Below are 21,268 nucleotides of genomic sequence, written 5' to 3'. Positions count from 1 at the left end.
CCGCCCCAGAACCCCTTACTGCTTTATTTAGTCCGCGGCGCCTGTGGCGCCGCGGGCGGTGTTTAGATAAGTGGACGTGGAATTCTGACATAGATTACAACCATGGTGGAGAGAGAGAGAGAGAGAGAGAGAGAGAGAGAGAGAGAGCATTAAAGCTTTTAGTCAGCCTCCCCCTCTCCTCAAAGTAACACCAATTGGTGAAGTGGTTTTTATGCTACCTAATAAAGGTGGAAGATGGAGGTTTTCCTTGACAACCTATTTGTGTTATAAACACAATTTTTAATTCCCCCCCCCCCGCAAGAAAGTCATGTACTAAAATTAGGTAGCTTTAGCAAAGTAAACATAAAACATCAGTGGTTTTGATTTCAATGTGCACATATAGCAGAAGAGGGAATTTGTCTACAAAGAGACAGGAATCTTGCCTATTATGAGTTCTAGTAACCATAACATAAAGCTGACTTTAATGAATATTTTTCCCATATTCGATATTGCAAACTATATCAGGACTATAAAAAAAATGCTTACCAGTACCACCAAATAGCAGCATATCTACTTGCTCCAAGAGGTATATACAGAAAGTATTGATTTGTGGGAAAAGACCAAGGACAGAAATAGCAGGAAAACAATATAAAAATCCTGGAATTAAATACACACAGAATATGAGATTATTCTTTGTACCTGAAAATTTCAATAACTAACATTCATCTAAATGCCTCACCTTCCAGTGCAGAACCCGATAAACAGCAGAGGATCACCTGTTTGTTGGGTTTTGCACTGAGGAGGAGACACTCTGGGGTGGAAGACAATTAAAAGGACTTAGATTTACTTCTGCTGTTATAATACACAATTTTAATATCAATATAAAAAGTAGGAGGGGTTTAAAGAACCACCGAGAGCCATTAGTATTTTTCTTAAAGTTTAATTAAGGTTTTGCCGCATACAAAGATGATATGAATAAAATGGAGATAAAAGTATCTAGGTAGCCTCTCAGATGCCCCAGACTCTTCCTGGTCACTCTGGGAGGCCCTGCCTACTACAGACTCCTGTGGAGAGAACAAGAACACCCCCAATTCACCTGGGCCAAGCTACCCAGGACGAGCTTCCACTGCCACCACCACTGCCTCCACTGAGAGAAAAATGCCTGGCCACCCCCCAAACCCCAGTGAATCATACTGCCATGGCAGCAGCTGCCACAACCAGCAAACCATGCTGCCACAGCCAGCAAAAGGGCTGGGGCCGATGCAGCAAGGCAAAGGATCCTGGTGCAGGACCACCACCACCCAGAGGGGATGAGAAGTTCCTGGGGGGGGGGGAGGAGGAGATGGCAGGGGTCAGATGCAAGAGAAAGGAGGAGAGTGGATGACTGAAGGAGGGAAAGAAGAGAAAGTGCAGGAAAGTAGGAGCAAGTGATGGAGAGCAAGGCAGGAGAGAGAGGGAGCACCAGCAAAAGGGAAGAGTTGTAGGCCAGACAAAGACCCACGGAAGAAGCAGAAGGACTGCAGGAGGGTAGTGTACCCCTGGAGGGACCCAAAGGCCCCCATAAATGATTGTCAGTGGGTAGTGACTGAAAAGGCTAAGTTGGGGAATGGATGTTTTATGGATGTTTTATCTCTGGCAGCTCAGGTACTTTAGAACAAAGATATCTGTGTCAGGAGAGTCACAAGAATTTCCATTTGTCATCTTGATCACATATAAAACAAAGGTATGTTAGAGTCTATTTTTAACACATGTGTGTATGGGAGGTGTCCCCTACATCAGTGGTCCCCAACCTTTTTATCACCGGGGACCGGTCTACGCTTGACAATTTTACTGAAGCCTGGCGGGGGGGGGGTAGTCTTTTGCCGAGGGATGTCGCCGCTGCATGAGCCCCTGCTCCACTTGCTTTCCTGCCAGCGCCCCTGACTTCCCGCCGCCTGCTGGGGGGGTGCTGCCAGCAGCAGCTGCCACGCCGAGGGGAAGCCCCAGCCATGGCAGCCACTGGAGTGCACCAAAGGTGAGCCGGCGGCAGAGTGGAAGGGCAGCCTCCGAGGCAGCAGCCAGGAAGGAGGACGAGGAGGAGCCGCAGCCCGGTACCGACTGATCCACGGACCAGTACCGATCCCTGGCCCGGGGGTTGGGGACCACTGCCCTACACTACTCTTCTTTGCTGCTCTAAGCATTTATCTACTAATCCAGCAATTTATGCAAAAAGAAAAATGCTTTAAAAATGAGGAAAAGCAGAAAAAAGGATTGTTTCAATCTCCCCCCATTAAAAAAATTAAAAACACATTGTGCCACCACTTGAACAAGATCTCATAGAAATATACATATGGATCCTACCACCATGACTAGTTTGACCATGAAGGCCAATTCACATGTTGCAAAGTCCATGTGGTAGAGGACAACGGATGCATGCTTTAAGTTCTATACTAACAACTTGCTTCCTAGGCACATGGAGGCCTCATTTTCATCTGGACCACTGTGTTTGTGGAGAGCAGACTTAATTCTTCCCCTTCAGCCTGAAATATCTTTGGGAGTAACTATTTCTCCTACTGGTGAAATTTACATGTAGCCATCAATACATGCTGACATTTCCCCCTGCAGGGATAACATCAGCTCCCCATGGCCACTTTGGGCCAAGAACATGGCATGGGAAGGAAAAGCTGAAGTCTCCTTTTCCCATGTGCAAAAGACTCTTGTCTGAACTGGGACCATGGGAACTGGGTAACCAGCACAGAATTCCAGGTACATGTCTGATCCTAAGAGCCAGTTTGGTGTAGTGGTTAGGAGTGCGGACTTCTAATCTGGCATGCTGGGTTCGATTCTGCGCTCCCCCAAATGCAGCCAGCTGGGTGACCTTGGGCTCGCCACGGCACTGATAAAACTGTTCTGACCGAGCAGTGATATCAGGGCTCTCTCAGCCTCACCCACCCCACAGGGTATTTGTTGTGGGGAGAGGAATGGGAAGGCGACTGTAAGCCGCTTTGAGCCTCCTTCAGGTAGGGAAAAGCAGCATATAAGAACCAATTCTTCTTCTTCTTCTTCTAAGTCCTCATGATGGCTGCACATCTGCCACTTAGACCTTATAATATGTGAAATCGTCCTTTAGTCCCTTTACTGGGGAATGTTGTGGTAGTTCCCATTACACCATACTCTTGTCTCTGTGGAATGACTTAGATAATTCACAGGATTTTGAATTCATGCTGAATAACATGAATATGGTGAATAGTGAAAAGTTAACTGGCAAAAACAGGAATTTGCAGAAAAGCTTATTCAGCTGACTTAACACCAGGCAAAATAAGAACGAGAACATGAAGACAAAAAAGAAAATTTCAAAGTGAACAAGCTAAAAAGAAGACAGATGACAGAAACTGAGAAAATTATCTGAGCAAACAGATTTTACAGCACAGTTCTCTAGACTAAAACCTGCAGTAGACCGAAAAAAGAACATATTGTGCATTGACAGCATATAAATTGCTGCAAAAGTCTGCTAAACTGAAACCGTATCATGAGAAAGCTAACAAAAAACTGATTTGAAATCCATGGGAAATGAAAGTGGGGAGCCTCATGTCAGGCTATAGGTGTAGTTAAAGAAAAATCTATCAGATAGCTATGTTAACTGGATCACTGGCAGCCTGTACAAAATTTTATTTCAAATACCTCACAGATTGTTTGTTCTGTTTCTTACAGAAAAGAAACATGTTACTGTGGCAATTTTCCCTGAGAATAAAGCCATTTGTTAGCTATGCAGCCTGAGCAGGATACATTCTTGTACTGATGTGACTGGAACAATAAAAAAACAGCAAAACATGAAGACATTTCTGCCTTTAAAAGCATGAATGCATCAGTTTCTGTGGACTGCTATACTGTACCTAGCAAACTTTTACTAGTTATCTTTTTTTTATGAAGTGTGGCTCAAAACAGAGCAGTCTGTTATAGCGGTGGTCCCCAACCCCTGGGCCACAGCCTGAAGGTCTCGGCACCGGGCCGTGGCTCCCTCTCCCCGCCCCCACCCGCAGCGAGAGGCTCACCAGGCCACAAGCAAATTGACCGCCAAAGTGGGGGGTAGAGGGAAGCGCGGCGAGAGATCCGTGCATGCGTGCCTGCACAAAATCACAGCATCTTCATGATTTTCTATCAGTTCTAATAGCCTTGGATACTGCCCCAGACAAAAAGGCAATTAATAAAATATTTGTTGTTGTTAGGTGCAAAGTCATGTCCAACCCATCGCGACCCCATGGACAATGATCCTCCAGGCCTTCTCTACCATTCCTCGAAGTCCATTTAAGTTCACACTGCTTGCTTCAGTGATTCCATCCAGCCACCTCATTCTCTGTTGTCCCCGTCTTCTTTTGCCCTCAGTCGCTTCTCCAGGGAGTCCTTCCTTCTCATGATGTGGCCAAAGTATTTCAGTTTCACCTTCAGGATCTGGCCTTCTAAGGAGCAGTCCAGGTTGATCTCCTCTAGGACTGACCGGTTTGTTCTCCTTGCAGTCCAAGGGACTTCCAAGAGTCTTCTCCAACACGGGAGTTCAAAAGCCTCAATTCTTTGACGCTCGGCATTCCTTATGGTCCAACTTTCACAGCCATACATTGCATACTCCATACAATCAAAGGCTTTAGTATAGTCAATGAAGCAGAAGTAAATGTTCTTCTGGAACTCCCTAACTTTCTGTATGATCCAGAGTATGTTGGCAATTTGATCTCTAGTTCCTCTGCCTCTTCAAAATCCTGCCTGTACTTCTGGACGTTCTCGGTCCACATATTGCTGGAGTCTAGCGTGTAGGATTTTGAGCATAACTTTGCTAGCATGAGAAATAAGTGCAATGGTGCGACAGTTTGAACATTCTTTGGCATTGCCCTGCTTTGGGATTGGAATGCAAACTGACTTTTTCTAATCCTGTGGCTACTGCTGAGTTTTCCAAATTTGCTGGCATATTGAGCGTAGCACTTTTACTGCATCGTCTTAAGATTTTGAATAGTTCAACTGGAATGCTTTCACCTCCACTAGCTTTATTGTTGCTCAGAATTCTTAAGGCCCTTTTGACTTCACATTCCAGAATGTCTGGCTCCAGGTCAATAACTACCCCCTCGTGGTTATCAGGGATGCTTCTTCTGTATAATTTTGCCACCTTGTAAAAATTTCTTCTGCTTGTGTTAGGTCCCTAGCATTTTGGTCCTTTATCATGCCCATCTTTGCATGAAATGTTTTCTTCATATCTCCAATTTTTTTGAAGAGATCTCTGGTCCTCCCTATTCTATTGTTTTCTTCTATTTGTTTGCACTGTTCATTTGAGAAGGCATTATTATCTTTTCTAGCTATTCTCTGGAATTCAGCATTCAGTTGAGTGTATTTTTCTCTTTCTCCCTTGCCTTTCCCTTCTCTCCTCAGCTATTTTTAAAGCTTCCTCAGACAGCCATTTTGCTTTCTTGGATTTCTTTTTCTTTGGGATGGTTTTAGTTGCTACCTCTTGTACAATGTCGTGAACCTCCATCCATAGTTCTTCAGGAACTCTGTCATATATAAATAAATATAAAAACTGGGCAGTAGCAGCAGTAAGATGGTGTGGGGATTCTGTGAAGAGGAGGAACTTCACAAATTCAGTGAGTAGGCACCAATGTGGTAAATTAAGTTCAGTCTTGGTAAGTGTAAAATGATACAAACTGAACCAAAAATACCAGCTTCAAGTATGTGCTAATGGAGTCTTAACATGTTGAAACTGAAAGGGGGAAAGATATTGGGGCACCAGGACACAGCTCAATAAAAGTGTTAACCCAGTGTGTCACAGCACTTTAAAAGGGCAAGTTTATGGCAGCTACAAGTTCTCTGCCCTTTTAATTTGACTTTCAGTGGGATTTACTGCAAAGTAAGGATGCATAAGATTTAGTCTAGTTATGAGCAATTTGGCTCAGATAAGCCAGAAAATACTCATCAATGCTGATTCAAGTACTTTTCGGGCTTACCCGAGCAAAGTAGCAAGATTTAAATTAGCCGAATCAGAGAAGCCTATAGTGATTTGGGCTTGATTTGGTTGATTGTAAAAGACCCTGCCAAAAATGTCTTCTCAGAATTTGGGGACTCTGCACTACCTCAGAGGGGTTTGCTGAGAAGAAAGACCCTGCCAAACAGCTGATCCTCAAGAACAGCTGTTTGATGGGATTTTTAAATCTTCCATTAAATGTCTGGCTTAGCGTGCCTCTCCCCCTTAGTGCAGAGCTGTTTGCCTGGCTCTGGGCTGGAAAGGGAGGCATTTAAATGGATCTAGGTCCTTTTAGAGAGCCTCTTGTGGCGCAGAGTTGTAAGGCAGCAGACATGCAGTCTGAAACTCTGCCCATGAGGCTGGGAGTTCAATCCCAGCAGCCAGCTCAAGGTTGACTCAGCCTTCCATCCTTCCGAGGTCGGTAAAATGAGTAAAATGAGCTTGCTGGGGGGTAAACGGTAATGACTGGGGAAGGCACTGGCAAACCAGCCCGTATTGAGTCTGCCAGGAAAACCCTAGAGGGCATCACCCCATGGGTCAGACATGACCCAGTGCTTGCACAGGGGATGCCTTTACCTTTACCTTTACCTTTTAGGTCCTTTAATTGCCTCCCACTCAGAATGTCTTCCCTCCCTTAGTGCAAAACCCAACAAACAGGTGATCCTCTGGTATTTGTCGGTTCAGCACTGGAAGGTCAGGTATTTAAATGAACATATGCTGAGGAGGAAGATGAAGAGTTGGTTCTTATATGCTGCTTTTCTCTACTTGAAGGAGTCTCAAAGCAGTTTATAGCTGCCTTCCCATTCCTCTCCACACAACAGACACCCTGTGAGGTGGGTGAGGCTGAGAGAGTCCTGATATTACTGCTCAGTCAGAACAGCTTTATCAGTGCTGTGGCCAGATTAGAAGTCCGCACTCCTAACCACTACACCAAACTGGCTGTGCGTAGTATTAGCTATATTTTTGGAGGCATTTGTAGTTCAGGGAGGTTCATTAGCTTGCATGAGAAATAATGGAGGCTTTGTTCTGGTAGTAACAATGCAATGCTAGAATCCATAAGAAAATACAAAATAAAATTTTCTCGCTATATATTTGAAATAAGCTGTAATTTACATGACAGACATCTATTTCATATATAATTTTGATTTAAGAGATTTTAAGGAGGTGGATAGTTTTGATAAAGATGCCTCCTCTGTTTGTATAATAGTTATAGAAATATTTGTGATATTTTTCAGTTGTGTAGAGGTGAAACACTAACTTCTGTACCTTTAATTTTGCCCTTACCCTGAGCACAGCTGAGAATATTTGATCAGCACTTTATTTGTAAAATGTGGGTTGCAATGCTGCTTTGGAGATTCATTAGCCAGGCAGAAGAGAAGAAAAATTATTCATTGTTATAAAGTCTAAGGCTTGAATCCCATTAAGGTAAACTTTTAGTAGAATGGTGCCTATAACTTACATCTTTGTGCTCAGAATATTATCAGTGCTTGTTATTCTATTTCCCGTTGACAAGACTGCTTGAAATGTTTTGTTTTAAGAAGAAAATTGGCAACAAACTGAAGACTAGACAAAATATCCTTTATATGGAAGCCTCTCTTTGAATTTTTATATTTTTAATGTTGTTCTTTGTCACAGATATGACATGCTTTATGCATGTCTCCCTAACAAACTTTGCTTCTGTTTGAGGAACGTCTTCTATCCTGAACTTGTTGTCAGGTACAAATATGTTTTCTCCCAACCCTCCCCAGTGTTTTGTGGTAGTTTCCTGGAGCAGAAACAAAGTATCTGGTTAATAATGCAGTGCCCAATGTGGTCCATTAGATTTCTCAGATTTGAGAAACTAGAATTTGGCAAGTCTAAAAAAAATGGTAATGGGATGGCTTGCTAAATCTATCCTTTATCTGCCACTTTTCTACCTACCTTCCCCTCATCCACATTAGCCCTGTTCTATGTTTGCCCTTATAGACAAAGGTTTCGTAAACTCACATGGAGAAATATCAGGTTTGTCCTGGGGGAGGGCGATAGATAGATAGATAGATAGATAGATAGATAGATAGATAGATAGATAGATAGATAGATAGATAGACAGACAGACAGACAGACAGACAGACAGACAGACAGACAGACAGACAGACAGACAGAATGACACAGGGTGGAATGGAGACTTAAGAATAGCTTGAGGAAAGGAAGAAAAGAAATGTTAAAGAGAGCGGACATATTAGTCAAATCTAATTAATACTTAACAATAATAATCTGCCCACTTCAGATCCTTAAAGAAATAAACACAAAACATGTAACTAAACACCAAAAACATTAAAAAGCATCTTGAAAATGTCGGACATATGAAAGAGCCAATCATGGTGATTCCTACACCAGCAATTTCCATTCCATGGACCAAAGGCTATGAATGCTTGACTGATCATTACATTTAACGGCTTATTTCTCACCACCTCCACATTCCTCAGAGATAAAAGTGCAAAGAATCTCAGTGACTCGGTACAATTGCATGAATCAACTGCCCATGCTTAACATTTCAGTTATTTTATCTCACCTATTGCATGATCTCTGGCTGCCTGAAGTGATCCAGGTGAGAAAATCTTCAGGCCATATACAGTATAAATAGATGTGTTTTTATTTTTAGACCCAGCATCTAGCAATAAAATAAGGCCACACAGTATACAAAAATATACAGGCCTGCTATAAATTATGATCTGGTTGTGTCCCTAAAAAACAAAGAATATATACACATATATTTAATGCTGGCATGATATCTTCTCACATGTAAAAAACATGTAGACAGCACTAAGCGTTATGATAAGAAGAAACATATACATATTAAGTACTGCTGAATAAAGATTCAAATGGGAAGTCTAAAGCAGCAGTACAAAATTTTGAGGCACCTTTAAGACCAACAAAGATGCCACTAGACTCAAACTTTTTTTCTAGTTAAGTAAACAATACATCATAAAACTCATTAGTGTGAGTAATTAGTCTGAGTAATTTCAAAATCCCTATAAATAAGCATTTTCCTATTACTCTCAATATTTACAATATAATATGCATAATGCAGGGAAAATTTTTGGTTGGCCTCTGCTGTAGAGGACCCCTGTTTACCAGATGTAAGCACAGTCAGGCCCCATAAATTCTGCCAGCTGCTCAAGGGCCACTTGACTCATATCATCAGCTATAGAGAACAGTACCTGCTCATCCATTGTCTTCAGTACTTCTGTTTGAAACAGGAATCGATGGATGAGATAATGCCCTGTGCTGAGTGGCCCCTGTAACCCTGGGCTGTAGTGCCTCAATGACAACTCAGTTTGACTTGTTTCCAAAGCCATTTTAATTTCAAGATTCTCTTCAGATAATGCCACCTATTCCTTTCAGCTCTGTTAAACATAGTCTGACCAAGCTTTATCCTCACTCACACTTCTGAGAACCCTGAAGGTCCTGAGTTTATTCCAATGGTACTCAGCAATGAAGAAGATCCGGGTGACATGGCAGGAGCCCAGGGGGTAAATCACCAGCCTCCATTAAACAATTTATACCACGCACAAAGAATGCAGCAGCACCAACAATACTGAAAGCTGATGTGAGAAAGGGCCCCGAGTCTCTGTTTTGTAGGAAATGTGATTATGAGCATATGGTACTAACTGTGTCCAAAGAAAATAAAAAGCATTATGGCTTTTACTTTAAAATCCAAGCAAAAACAGACAGAATAATTCCCCTGTTATCCCACTCTTCACTAACTTTAACAGTGGTCATAAATGTTGGGACAAACAGAACTCTAATTATTCTTCAATTTCCCTGCTATTGTATGCCTCTGCAGTGGCATCAAGGCACCTTGTACATTTTCACTCTAATGCAGTTCTGTGAATTACAGAGGAGCACAATATGGCACTCCGTCATGCCTATTTGTGGAACAATTTTGAATAGTGTTCATGCCTCAATTTAAATGCTTTAGAAATGCTTATAGCTCATTACACAGCACTACTTCATTCTAAAATGTTCAATTTCATTCCCAGGCTTTCATATTCAGAAAGCCATGGAAAAGGATGCTGTTAATTGTAATGTTTTTAAAACTTGTCAAAAAAAGGAGGGAAGGGATGAAGAAAGAAATGGATAAAGAGGCAAAACCCTTGCACAATTGCAAGTTCAGTCTTCAAGTTTTCAGAAAGATGGTCAAAACTTTCTTGATTTGCCACTTGATTTATAGCTTTAAAAGTTGTCATTCTGTAATTAAACTATGAAGAAATTCATTAGAATGTAAATATTATCTAGTGGCCTCTAGGTACTTGTACAGTAAAGTTTTTTGGGGGGTTCACTGAGGAAGCATTCATGAACGAAACACAGGATTTACCAGTTCCTTGTTTGGATTTTGGCATTTCCAGTGGCATTCCAGTGGCTTCTTAATATCTTTGCAGTATTTCTATGAATTCTTTGTGCTTCCAAAAGCCCTGGATAAAGCTTTTACACAGTGGATTTTGCTCTTTTGTATAACTGTTAAATACTGGATATCCCATTTTGTATTTTTAAGCTTCTGAGGCAAGCTGACCCAGCTATCAGGAAGTTTCTGCTGTTTACATAGTTGTGTCCCGTCCCCTCCCCCCCCCCCCAGTGCAGCTGTTCGTTTTAGAACTGACCTGGTTTGAAAGGTTTTTCATTTTTTAGAGATCACTCTTTGCTGGTTTTTAGACTTAGAGGGATACCAGGACAGAGTGGGGGATTAAGATGATCATTTTTAAAAATTTTATCCCAGCCTTCCATATTGCCCAAGGCAGGTAACAACATAAAAAGCGGCATATAAATGTTAAAAGTTAAAAACATTTATAGTATGACTAATGCTGTTCCAGCTAAAATTTCCAGACAGGGTTTTTTTTTTTTTGGCAAGGAGCTAATCTTCCCTATCTCCCCTCCCCTCACCCTCCCAGTGGTGAGGCCAGCCTTTCTCGGTGTATGTTATTTTATTTTAGGCCTTAAGCCTGGTAGAATAGTTTCATCTTACAGGCCCTGCAGAACTGATTTAAGTCCCACAGGACCCTGATCTCTACCAGAAATACATTCCACCAGGCTGGGGCCCGGGCCAAAAAGGCCCTGGCCGTGGTTGAGGCCAGTTTCACCTCCTTCACGTCAGAGTTGATCTAGAAATGTTTGTGCTCTTGTGGGATTATAAGGGAAATGGCAGTCCCGCAGGTACGCAGGTCCCAGACTGTTTGAAATGATCCCCCCAGTAGCCTCAAGGATTTAATTAGTTTCCAGATACAGGCACTTCCTATCAGCTGTCCTGAACTTACTGTGAATCAACTTGAAAAGAATCAAGCCATTGGTCCATTAGGGCTAGCCATGCCTACTCAGGTGCAGCTAATCTCCTAACTGATCATAAGAACATAAGATAAGCCATGTTGGATCAGGCCAATAGCCCATACAGTCCAACACTCTGTGGCCAAAGCCCAGGTGCCATCAGGAGTTCCACCAGCAAGACTAGGATTCCAGAAGCCCTCCCACTCTTGCCCCCCCCCCCACAAAGCATCGCTGCCTGGGACATCTATGACTTGAGGCTAATAGCCACAGAGGGACCTCTGTTCCATATGTTTATCCAATCTGCTCTTGAAATGGTCTGTGTTTGTAGCCACTACCACTTCCTGCAGCAGTAAATTCCACATGTTAATTACTCTTTGGGTGTACTTTGTTTTGTCTGTTCCAAACCAACTGCTCACTGATTTCATTGAGTGCCCACAAGTTCTTGTATTGTGAGAAAGGAAGAAAGTACTTCTTTCTCTATCATCTCTAGCCCATGCATAGTTTTATAAACCTGTATAAATGACACCCTTTAATAATAATTTCTCCAAGCTAAAGAGCCCTAACTTTTAAAAACTTTCTTCATAGGGACGATGTTCAATCCCCTTAATAATTTTAGTTACCCTATTCTGCACCTTTCTCAATGCTATATGTTTTTTGAGGCGCAGTGACCAGAATTGTGCACAATACTCCAAACGAGGCCACAACATAGATTTATACAGGGACATTATGATACTGGCTGATTTGTTTTCAATCCCCTTTCTAATAACCCTAATCATAGCATTTGCCTTTTTTATTGCAGTTGCACACTCCAAAATCTCTCTCCTAGTCAGTTACTGCCAGTATGGAGCCTTTTAAAAAGTGGCAGTGCCAGAGATTGAATCTGGAAACTACTGCATGCATGGCAAGATGGTCTACCAAACAAGCCACATACAAACAAACCACAGATGCTCTACCAAACAAGCCACTCCCCAAACTCCATTCAGTGACTTTAAATTCTACTACTGGTGTGTGTGTGTGTGGGGGGGGATGCTCTCTAAGCTGCTAGCAATTCTAAATAGCTTTTGTTGTCGTTAGGTGCGAAGTCGTGTCCGACCCATCGCGACCCCATGGACAATGATCCTCCAGGCCTTCCTGTCCTCTACCATTCCCCGGAGTCCATTTAAGTTTGCAACTACTGCTTCAGTGACTCCATCCAGCCACCTCATTCTCTGTCATCCCCTTCTTCTTTTGCCCTCGATCGCTCCCGGCATTAGGCTCTTCTCCAGGGAGTCCTTCCTTCTCATGAGGTGGCCAAAGTATTTGAGTTTCATCTTCAGGATCCGGCCTTCTAAGGAGCAGTCCGGGCTCATCTCCTCTAGGACTGACCGGTTTGTTCGCCTTGCAGTCCAAGGGACTTGCAAGAGTCTTCTCCAGCACCAGAGTTCAAAAGCCTCAATTCTTTGATGCTCGGCCTTTCTTATGGTCCAACTTTCGCAGCCATACATTGCAACTGGGAATACCATAGCCTTGACTAAACGCACTTTTGTTGGCAGGGTGATGTCTCTGCTTTTTAGGATGCTGTCTAGATTTGCCATAGCTTTCCTCCCCAGGAGCAAGCGTCTTTTAATTTCTTTGCCGCAGTCCCGATTTGCAGTGATCTTGGAGCCCAGGAAAATAAAATCTGTCACTATCTCTATTTCTTCCCCATCTATTTACCAGGAATTGAGAGGGCTGGATGCCATGATCTTTGTTTTCTTGATGTTGAGTTTCAAGCCAACGTTTGCACTCTCCTCCTTCACCCGCATCAACAGGCTCTTCCAAACAGGCTCTTCCAAATTTGCTGGCATATTGAGTGTAGCACTTTTACTGCATCGTCTTTTAAGTTTTTGAATAGTTCAACTGGAATGCTTTCACCACCACTAGCTTTATTGTTGCTTAAATAGGTTTACCTGACCATATAACTTTTTTGATAACGCCAAATAAGGTAGAAAGGATTCATCAAGGCTTCCGGATCAGGTTCAAGGTTTTGGTTTTAACCTTCAAGGTTATATGCAGCCTGAGTCCCACCTATCTGTGGGACTGCTTATCTCCCTATGTTCCCCAGAGGGCCCTTTGCTCTGCAGGTATAAATCTGCTTGTTGTCCCTGGCCCCCAGGAGGTATGCCTGGCCTCAACCAGGGCCAGGGCCTTTTTGGTCCTGTCCCCAACCTAATGGAATATGCTCTTGGAAGAGCTGAGGGCCCTGACAGAGCCTTTAATGTTCCAGAGGGCCTGCAAGATGGAGCTCTTCCACCAGGTGTTCGGTTGAGGCTGGGGTAGTAAAATCGGGTCCCACCTCCTATAGCTCTATAACTCCCAAGGCCAGACATAGCGTGTGAACATCTTTCAGAGTAATGGTGACTGCTATTGGAGGGTTGAGGAGAGGGCGCAGAGGATGATATAGATTGTGGATTATCTGCCGCCAATATTGGTTCATGTACTGGGGGTTTTATCTGGTTTCTAATGTTTTTATGTAAACCGCCATGAGCCAGCTGGGCTGAGAGTGGCGGACAATAAATACAATAATAAATAAATACAGTTTTAAAGTACACCCAGATTAAAATCACATAGTGCATGTTTTATTTTATTTTATCACATAGTGCATGTTTTATTTTACAACAGAACTTTATAAAAGGAAGCATAATTTTGTATTCCTCGGAAATGGCAATTACCAAACTTGAGCCCCAATAGTGTATGTGAAAAATGCTTTCATTAAAAATCACTATGCTCTTTGTTTCTGACACTGCCAGCAAATCAAGCTTTGATGTTATAATAATGCAATTTTGATTAAACAATTTCTTCTCATTTTAAAACAAATGTGGCCCCATTATCACTGTCTGCCCAAACAACGGATCTGATTACAATTCATGTTACTGTGTACAGCTGAACTGACAAACAGAACTTATATTTTGTACTGAGCAAATTACCTCTTTAGAAAAGTTTAAATATCTTAGAAATCACTGGAAATATCATAATAACAAGTAGAACTACAAACTAATGTGTTCTTTAATGGCAGTGCCCTCTCTGCCTCTAAATATGAAATGCTCTTAAACTCTGATGTATTTGAAAAATTCCATATGGTTTGTGATGGAGGAGACTCAGAGAAAAGTTACATAGTGAAAGTCAAGATTTATTTTGGCATCAGCTACAATTGTACATTGGCATGAACTTGATAATGAAATCCCTTATTTTTGTTTTTATAAATTAGATATTTTCCTTTAGATATTCTTCTTTTAGTTAAGAAAGGCAGCTAATAAATGTTTGAAATAGCCACATCATAATGCACTGGTTACCAGTCTGTTTCCAGGTCAAGTTCAAGGTATTGGTATTAACATTTAAGGCTATACGCGGCCTAGGTCCTGCCTACCTGTGGGACTGCTTGGTTGCTTATGCCCCCTGCAGGGCTCTTTGCTCTGCAGGGAAGGAATTTACTGGTTGTCCCAGGCCCCCGGGATGTTCACCTGGCCTCGACCCAGGCCAGGACCTTTTCAGTCCTGGCCCCAACCTGTGGAATGAGCTCCCAGAAGATCTGAGGGCCCTGCCGGAATTACCAGCTTTCCGCAGGGCCTGTAAAACAGAGCTCTTCCGCCAGGTGTATGGTTGAGGCCAGGGCAGAACCCCGAGTTTTTAATCTTGGATCCCCAAGATCCATCAGTTCAGCTCCCTCTCTCATGGAATTGATGGTATGGCCTCTGGCTGAACAGGGTGGGTTAGAAATTTGTACAGAATGCCATCATTGTTTATACTATTGTAAAATGGGAATTATGGGGCTTTTACTGTATTTTTTAATGTTTTATTATGTGAACCACTGAAAAACCTATGGGGAAGCAGCAGTATACAAATAAACAAACAAACAAACAAACCTCATTAGGTATGAGCCCATAGGGCTGTGGGTTTGAACTCTGAGTCTCTCTCACTGCTGTGTAGCAAAGGCCTGTACATAAGGAAATCTTACAAGGACCCACAAATTAGTGCAAGAGCATGCATGCAGAAGAGTCCACACATTTCTGGTATATTTTGGGAAAGTAGTAAAGTAAAAGAAACAATAAATTGTGGGGCCAACAGCATAATGAAAATAGGGTAAGTAAAAAGTATCTTTATTCTAAACAAAATTAATCCAGAAGAAATAATCCATGGACAAGATGTCTCCTTTAAGCAATACTGAAAGCTGATGCTGAAAGCTGAACAAGGTTCCGGTAAATCCTCGTTTCAAAAACATTTCCTCAGCAGCAAAGCTAAAGAATAGCAAATAAAATAAAAGGAGACATACATGTCCATGGATTATTTCTTCTGGATTAATTTTATTTAGGATGAAGATTTATTAACATAATAGAAAGACTTTTTACTTACCCTTTCATCATCGTGCTCCCAAAGTCAGAAATTCACATCTTGGCCATGTGATTTGTTTTTTCTTTTGCTTTACTATGTTGTTTTCGTGTTCTACTATAGTGTTTCTATATTTTAGAAAAGACTTCTCTCTGAAACCTTGGCGAATTGGTACCACTTAGAGCAAACAATATTGGCTCTGATGAATTGAATGGCTGTTTATGTATGCCCTAGTTATGTATTCAGTACAGAAATTGTCAACCTATCTTAGAATCATAGAATCACAGAGTTGGAAGGGGCCATACAGGCCCTCTAGTCCAACCCAATGCTCAACGCAGGATCAGCCAAAAACATCCTAAAGGATCTTCTATGGGTGTTGTTTAAAAATTAACAAAGAGACAGAGAGAGCCAAGAGAGAGCCTGAAAGACTGATTCTGCATGGGAGCATAATACATGTGCCGCCTTCTGCTTGCAAACGTGTGATAGTAAACCATGTGTTTGCATGCTTCCTGACGGGAGACCCCTCCCGCATGATCCCATCATCTTGTCCCTGGTTTTTTGCCTCCTGATGAGGCAGCAGAGAAGTGGGAAGCATGGACAATGTGAAGTTTCCCCCCAGCTCCTCAAGTTGTCAATTAACGAAAGCCACCAATCCCTTCACAGCTGTGGTTTTGGGGACTCAAACTTCCATCTCCCAAGTTGCAAAATTAATTAAAAAAAAACTTCCACATTATCACAGGGACATGCCACAACAGTAAAACATTTTAAAAAAACCACATTTCCGCGTTGCTACAGGATCACGTCACAACAATAAAACATTTCTTTAGATCTCTTTTTGGGATTCTTTGTATAATGGTCTGTCTTTATGTTTGTGTAGATTTGTGATAGGCTGGCCATGGCAATTGGACCCCGATGGTTGTGTGTTTACAATGAAGATTTAAAACACAGAACATGGACGCTGAGCTAAGGGCTGCTTCATCACATGCCCCCCCTTTCCCCGTTCATACCCAACCACCAGAAAACACAACAGGAATATGTTTTAGATTGGGTTGCTGCCCGATCCCAATATTACTGTGCACATACTTTGCAGTCCCATAACTATGCAGGCTAAACCATTAATTTGTTTTTCAATACAGAAACTGGAAGGGGAAGATGGTATGAGGACAGGCACAACGCTACCAAGATTGTTGCACTTTTCTCCCTTCACAGGCTTGCCCCTATTTGCACCCCAATTTGCAGCAAAGGGGGAACAGGATTTTACAATTTCCCGCATTGTGAAGCAAACTTGACAAAAATTCACACCACCCATTGGAGAGATACAGGTTGCTGATGATATCATGAAGAAGCAGGACTAAAATCTGCGAGCAATGAGAGGCTATGCAGGGACAAATTCCTTGTGCAGAATCAGTCAAAGTGATCTACACAATTCCTCTTTTGACACATCTGGCTAACATATGAAGCACATGTGGGGGAGATACATGATGCCTATCTAACATACATTTCCCTATTGGGTAAAATCTGCGAATCGTTCTTTGAAACATGTGGAAAAAGAATGAATGATCAAGCCACACTTCCGAATAACACCTGCAACCATACTAGGACAATAGGAAGTAGGATGAGAGAAATTCTCCTTCACAATTTGAGGATCCCATTTATGTCAATTTGATACTATTTAATCAGCATGTTCCTAGAACAGAAAAACCCACAGTTGATTATCCATGAGTTATCTTCTCAGTGTAAACAAAAAATTAGAGAAAACCAATTAATTTATTAAGGAGTAAACATAGGCCAAATTATTTAATTGGATGGGTTTTTTTTATTTGTTTGTTTGTTTAGTGTTTTCCCACTTACTGTTATTGGACCTCCTCCCTGGCTGTGTTATGTGTGTATATATATGTTTTGTGGGAATTGCTTAAATGTTTTATATACACATTTTAATGACTTGATGTTTTAATGTTTAAATGTTGCTTGCTGCATTGGGGAACCTCTTTGGGTGAAAAGACAGCAAAAATGTTTGAAATTATTAGTTGTAATAATCAGCTAAAGCTATAAGATGACCGAGCTAAAATTCAAGAGCTACGGCTTATTTCAAGGTTTTTCAGTAATTTGCTGAACCATATGGATAACGTGTATCAAGAGACATGGATTACTAAAACTGTTTATTATAACTTACATGTACTGGTGAAGCAGGATCAGGCTGAACACTCTAAAAACAGAATCAGAAATTAGTTTAGATCTCTGTAGAAGTTACAGGATCCAAAATAAATATGAAATATAGGTAGGTACAAGAATATTTGTATTTACCTTAAGAAGGGAATATTGACAACTTGCCATGATAAGACAAAACATGAGGACCCAAATATCTTTACAAAAACCTTGGTTCATAATTAAAAATCCAAGAAAAGAAACATGGATTACTAGAAGAATTGCCAAAAGATTCTCCTTGATATCTTCTGTTCTGTAGGAATAAAACAGGATTTTTTTTTTAAGTAACCAGGGGGTATAAGACTTCTGTTTACCAGTATTTTGCGACACAAGAGAAGTTAAAACAATGGGACTTGAGACCATAACATTGCATCACGTTCTACTGGTTTACACAGGACTTCAATGTCTTAATTCCTCTGGACTGTATGTATATGTTCCAAATCATATATATCCTCATCCTCATCCACTCACCCACCTTCCACACAGATAATTTTTGCCCAGCAAGGCTCAATTCTCATACTGAAGCTTGAGTGAGGAAAAATGAGCTCACTGGGACAGGCAGCAGGGGGAAAAAGAAAAAAAGGATTTTACCCCATGACTGAAGTGGCAGTTGTGTTCTAAGATAAAGCTCCTCCCATTCCACACATACATACAATACTCTGTGCAGGAGTGGGGCAAGCCCAGGTTCAAGCAAAGTATCTGCTACCATCACATGTAGTTTACAATATGGAGTTATAAACATTTAAAGAAGTATTTAACTGTGTACATGCCAAAATAAAATTGTGATTGACTTTCATTGATTGTATGGCTAATATTATTACTGACAATTTCTCATAAGGCAGAATTTTGATATAAATACTTCTAAAATTGCTATGAAATTTAAAACCATTTCTCTCTCATTGAATTTTAATATGTCAGCACTGGACTGAGGAAATATTTATTCCATTAATTCAATATATAAAAGATAGATATTTTTAAAAGCTTACCTATCTAACAGTGCCAACAAGGTAAGTCGATCATACCAGATTTTTATCCATTTGCCAGGAAATACAATTAATTTGTAAAATTGTCTATTAATTTTTCTTTGTGTTGATGAACATGAGGAATCCTCAAGGTCTTCACTAAGATGCTTTAAAATAAAAAGAAATATGAATAGTATTGTGTATTGATTTCATTATATTATCTAAGAAACAGCTATGCAACTTTATTTGCAATGATTATAGGGAAAGAACTATCTAGTTTTTTTAAACTTCTTCTTCACGCTCTACACAATCACACTGGACTCTGTCTTCTTTGATGCAGAAACTAAGCTAGATGTATTGTAATTATAAGCTATGACACAAGTTATTTAAATACACAAAAACAGACAATATAATCATTTTTTTAGTTCTTTTCATGCTGGACAATTTTTGTTCAGTAGACAATTCTTGTTCACCTATAATTTTGCTCTAGATGTTCTTTGAGTTTTGTTTCTAACACTATAATGCTTTTGCGCCCCATTCCCACTAATTAAAATAATTATTTAACTTTTTATGATTTCATATTACCATCTTGGAAAAGAATATATTTCCTTACATATTCACCCTTGGGAGTTTAGTAGCTATAAAATAGAACAGCAAGCTGTGCCTGTTTCTACTGAAAGTTACAGACTGCAAGACTGTTAATATAATATTTTTTCTCTATGGCAGCATTTTTGGGATGATTCTTATGAAGCTACATACTTGTAATGATGCTATATACTTCTACGCCTAATATCTTGAACATGGAACCTTGTGTGTGTACCTCACACCATGCCTTTACAGCCACTATTCCAAAGGCATTCCTATAGAGCCAATAAGACTGTTTCCACATGAGGAATTCAGCCCACCTCACTGCTCATTTCAGACCAGAAGAAGAGTTGGTTCTTATATGCCGCTTTTCTCTACCAGAAGGAATCTCAAAAGCGGCTTACACAACAGCCACCCTCTCCCCACAACAGCCACCCTGTGAGGTAGGTGAGACTGAAAGAGCCCTGATATCACTGCTTGGTTAGAACAGCTTTATCAGTGCAGTGGTGAGACCAAGCAAGCATGTGGTTTAGTGAGGAATTAAACCCGGCTCACTAAATTAGAAGTCAGCACCCCTAACCACAACACCGAGCTAGCTCTCAGGCCAAATTCCCACTTCCTGACAACATCAGGGCTGGTCCGAGGCTGTCTCAGGTCTGGTGTGAATCAGGTCCTCAGTTGCCCTGCGGGAATGTTTCTGCAATTCCTCTTTTGCCCCAGGGCTTCAACGGGCCTGGGCAGTGAGTCTGCAGAAAATCTGGGCTGACCCCAGTTGAGAGATTGCTCCTAACCCCTCCCCCCAAGTATCACTTCTGTCATCTACCCTCGCAACCTTTTTAAAAAAACACATCAGATCACATTACAACATGATTCTGAAGTATCCAAATAGCAAAAAAACCCTGTTTGGTTTTTGGGACGGTCTGCATCCATGTGTGTGTATGATAAAACAGCCCATTTTTAAAATCCCCTTTTATGTATTGTGACGGTTTTGCATTACAATGCAGTCATGGTAACATTAAAAAAAATGGACTTGAAGGGAGTCAAAATTCTTTTTGGACTTAAATTGTGCTGATTAGGGATTTCTTGCCACGTCAATGACTGACAATGGAAACAAACAGTGGAAAGTTTCCACTTCCTGTCCATCAGCTACCTCGTGTGGCGGCGCAGATATAGGGTAGACAAGTGGAAGCAGGCCAAATACTACCCCATGTGGGTGTGTGAGGACCAAAGTAATCAAATGTGCTAAAACACACATGTTAACATTTCATTATTTTCATGAATCAGGAGCTTAATCATCATCATTAAATAAATCTCCCTAATCCCAGCAATAATGAGTAAATCAACAGAAGAAAATTATTTCAAAATCTCTTTTCCTGAAACAATGGTTTATTTTTGTTTTAAGAAGTATTCAAGACTGAGGTATTACACGATACCCGTGGAGTTTCAGAAAGAGTTCTTCTTGCGACCATCAGTAAGAGTTGCTGTTGCAGTGCACTTGGCCCATGATTACCAGAAGATTCTTCTTGGCTCTCTGAGGTAGTTGTGCTAGAGGAGCTGAAATGGGTTTCACTGTGTACAAGAAAAAAAAAACAGTCAATTGATTTAGGGATGATTCATTAATGCATGAAGAAGGCTACTGGCAACTTGATGCCTTCCAAGAGACTGGAAGAAAACCTAGTGCAAATTTCTATTAATTTGACTTCCAACATCCCAAATGGTTTTCAGCTCCATCACATCATAAGAGTATTCATTTTATGGATTTCTAGTTTTATAAACAGAAAACGGAGCCAGGATTACTGATACATAAGCAACTGAGAGGGGCTGCAGGTTCAATTTATCTATTCAAATATGCACAGGATTTGTAGAGGGACAGATCTGACCTAAATGTTATTTTGTCAGGGTGGGCTATGTATCA

At 41.1% G+C, this 21,268-nt stretch overlaps 1 protein-coding gene across 3 annotated transcripts in view; it reads right to left on the bottom strand.

Annotated features, from left to right (window-relative positions):
* Positions 1 to 21,268, bottom strand: part of PCNX2 (pecanex 2) — a 158,989-nt gene that overhangs the window by 103,341 nt on the left and 34,380 nt on the right. For all 3 annotated transcript variants that reach the window (XM_077346189.1, XM_077346207.1, XM_077346198.1), the window contains 6 exons: positions 20,787 to 20,922; positions 18,793 to 18,935; positions 17,906 to 18,059; positions 17,775 to 17,807; positions 8,511 to 8,682; positions 526 to 636 (listed from right to left, as the gene is read on the bottom strand). In XM_077346189.1, coding sequence (XP_077202304.1) covers positions 526 to 636; positions 8,511 to 8,682; positions 17,775 to 17,807; positions 17,906 to 18,059; positions 18,793 to 18,935; positions 20,787 to 20,922 — 749 coding nt within the window. The remainder of the gene's footprint in view (positions 1 to 525; positions 637 to 8,510; positions 8,683 to 17,774; positions 17,808 to 17,905; positions 18,060 to 18,792; positions 18,936 to 20,786; positions 20,923 to 21,268) is intronic.

The sequence above is a fragment of the Paroedura picta genome, chromosome 1 (genome assembly GCF_049243985.1).
Source record: "Paroedura picta isolate Pp20150507F chromosome 1, Ppicta_v3.0, whole genome shotgun sequence".
Classification (NCBI taxonomy): Eukaryota; Metazoa; Chordata; class Lepidosauria; order Squamata; family Gekkonidae; genus Paroedura; species Paroedura picta.
This window is presented reverse-complemented; position numbering and strand designations above follow the sequence as displayed.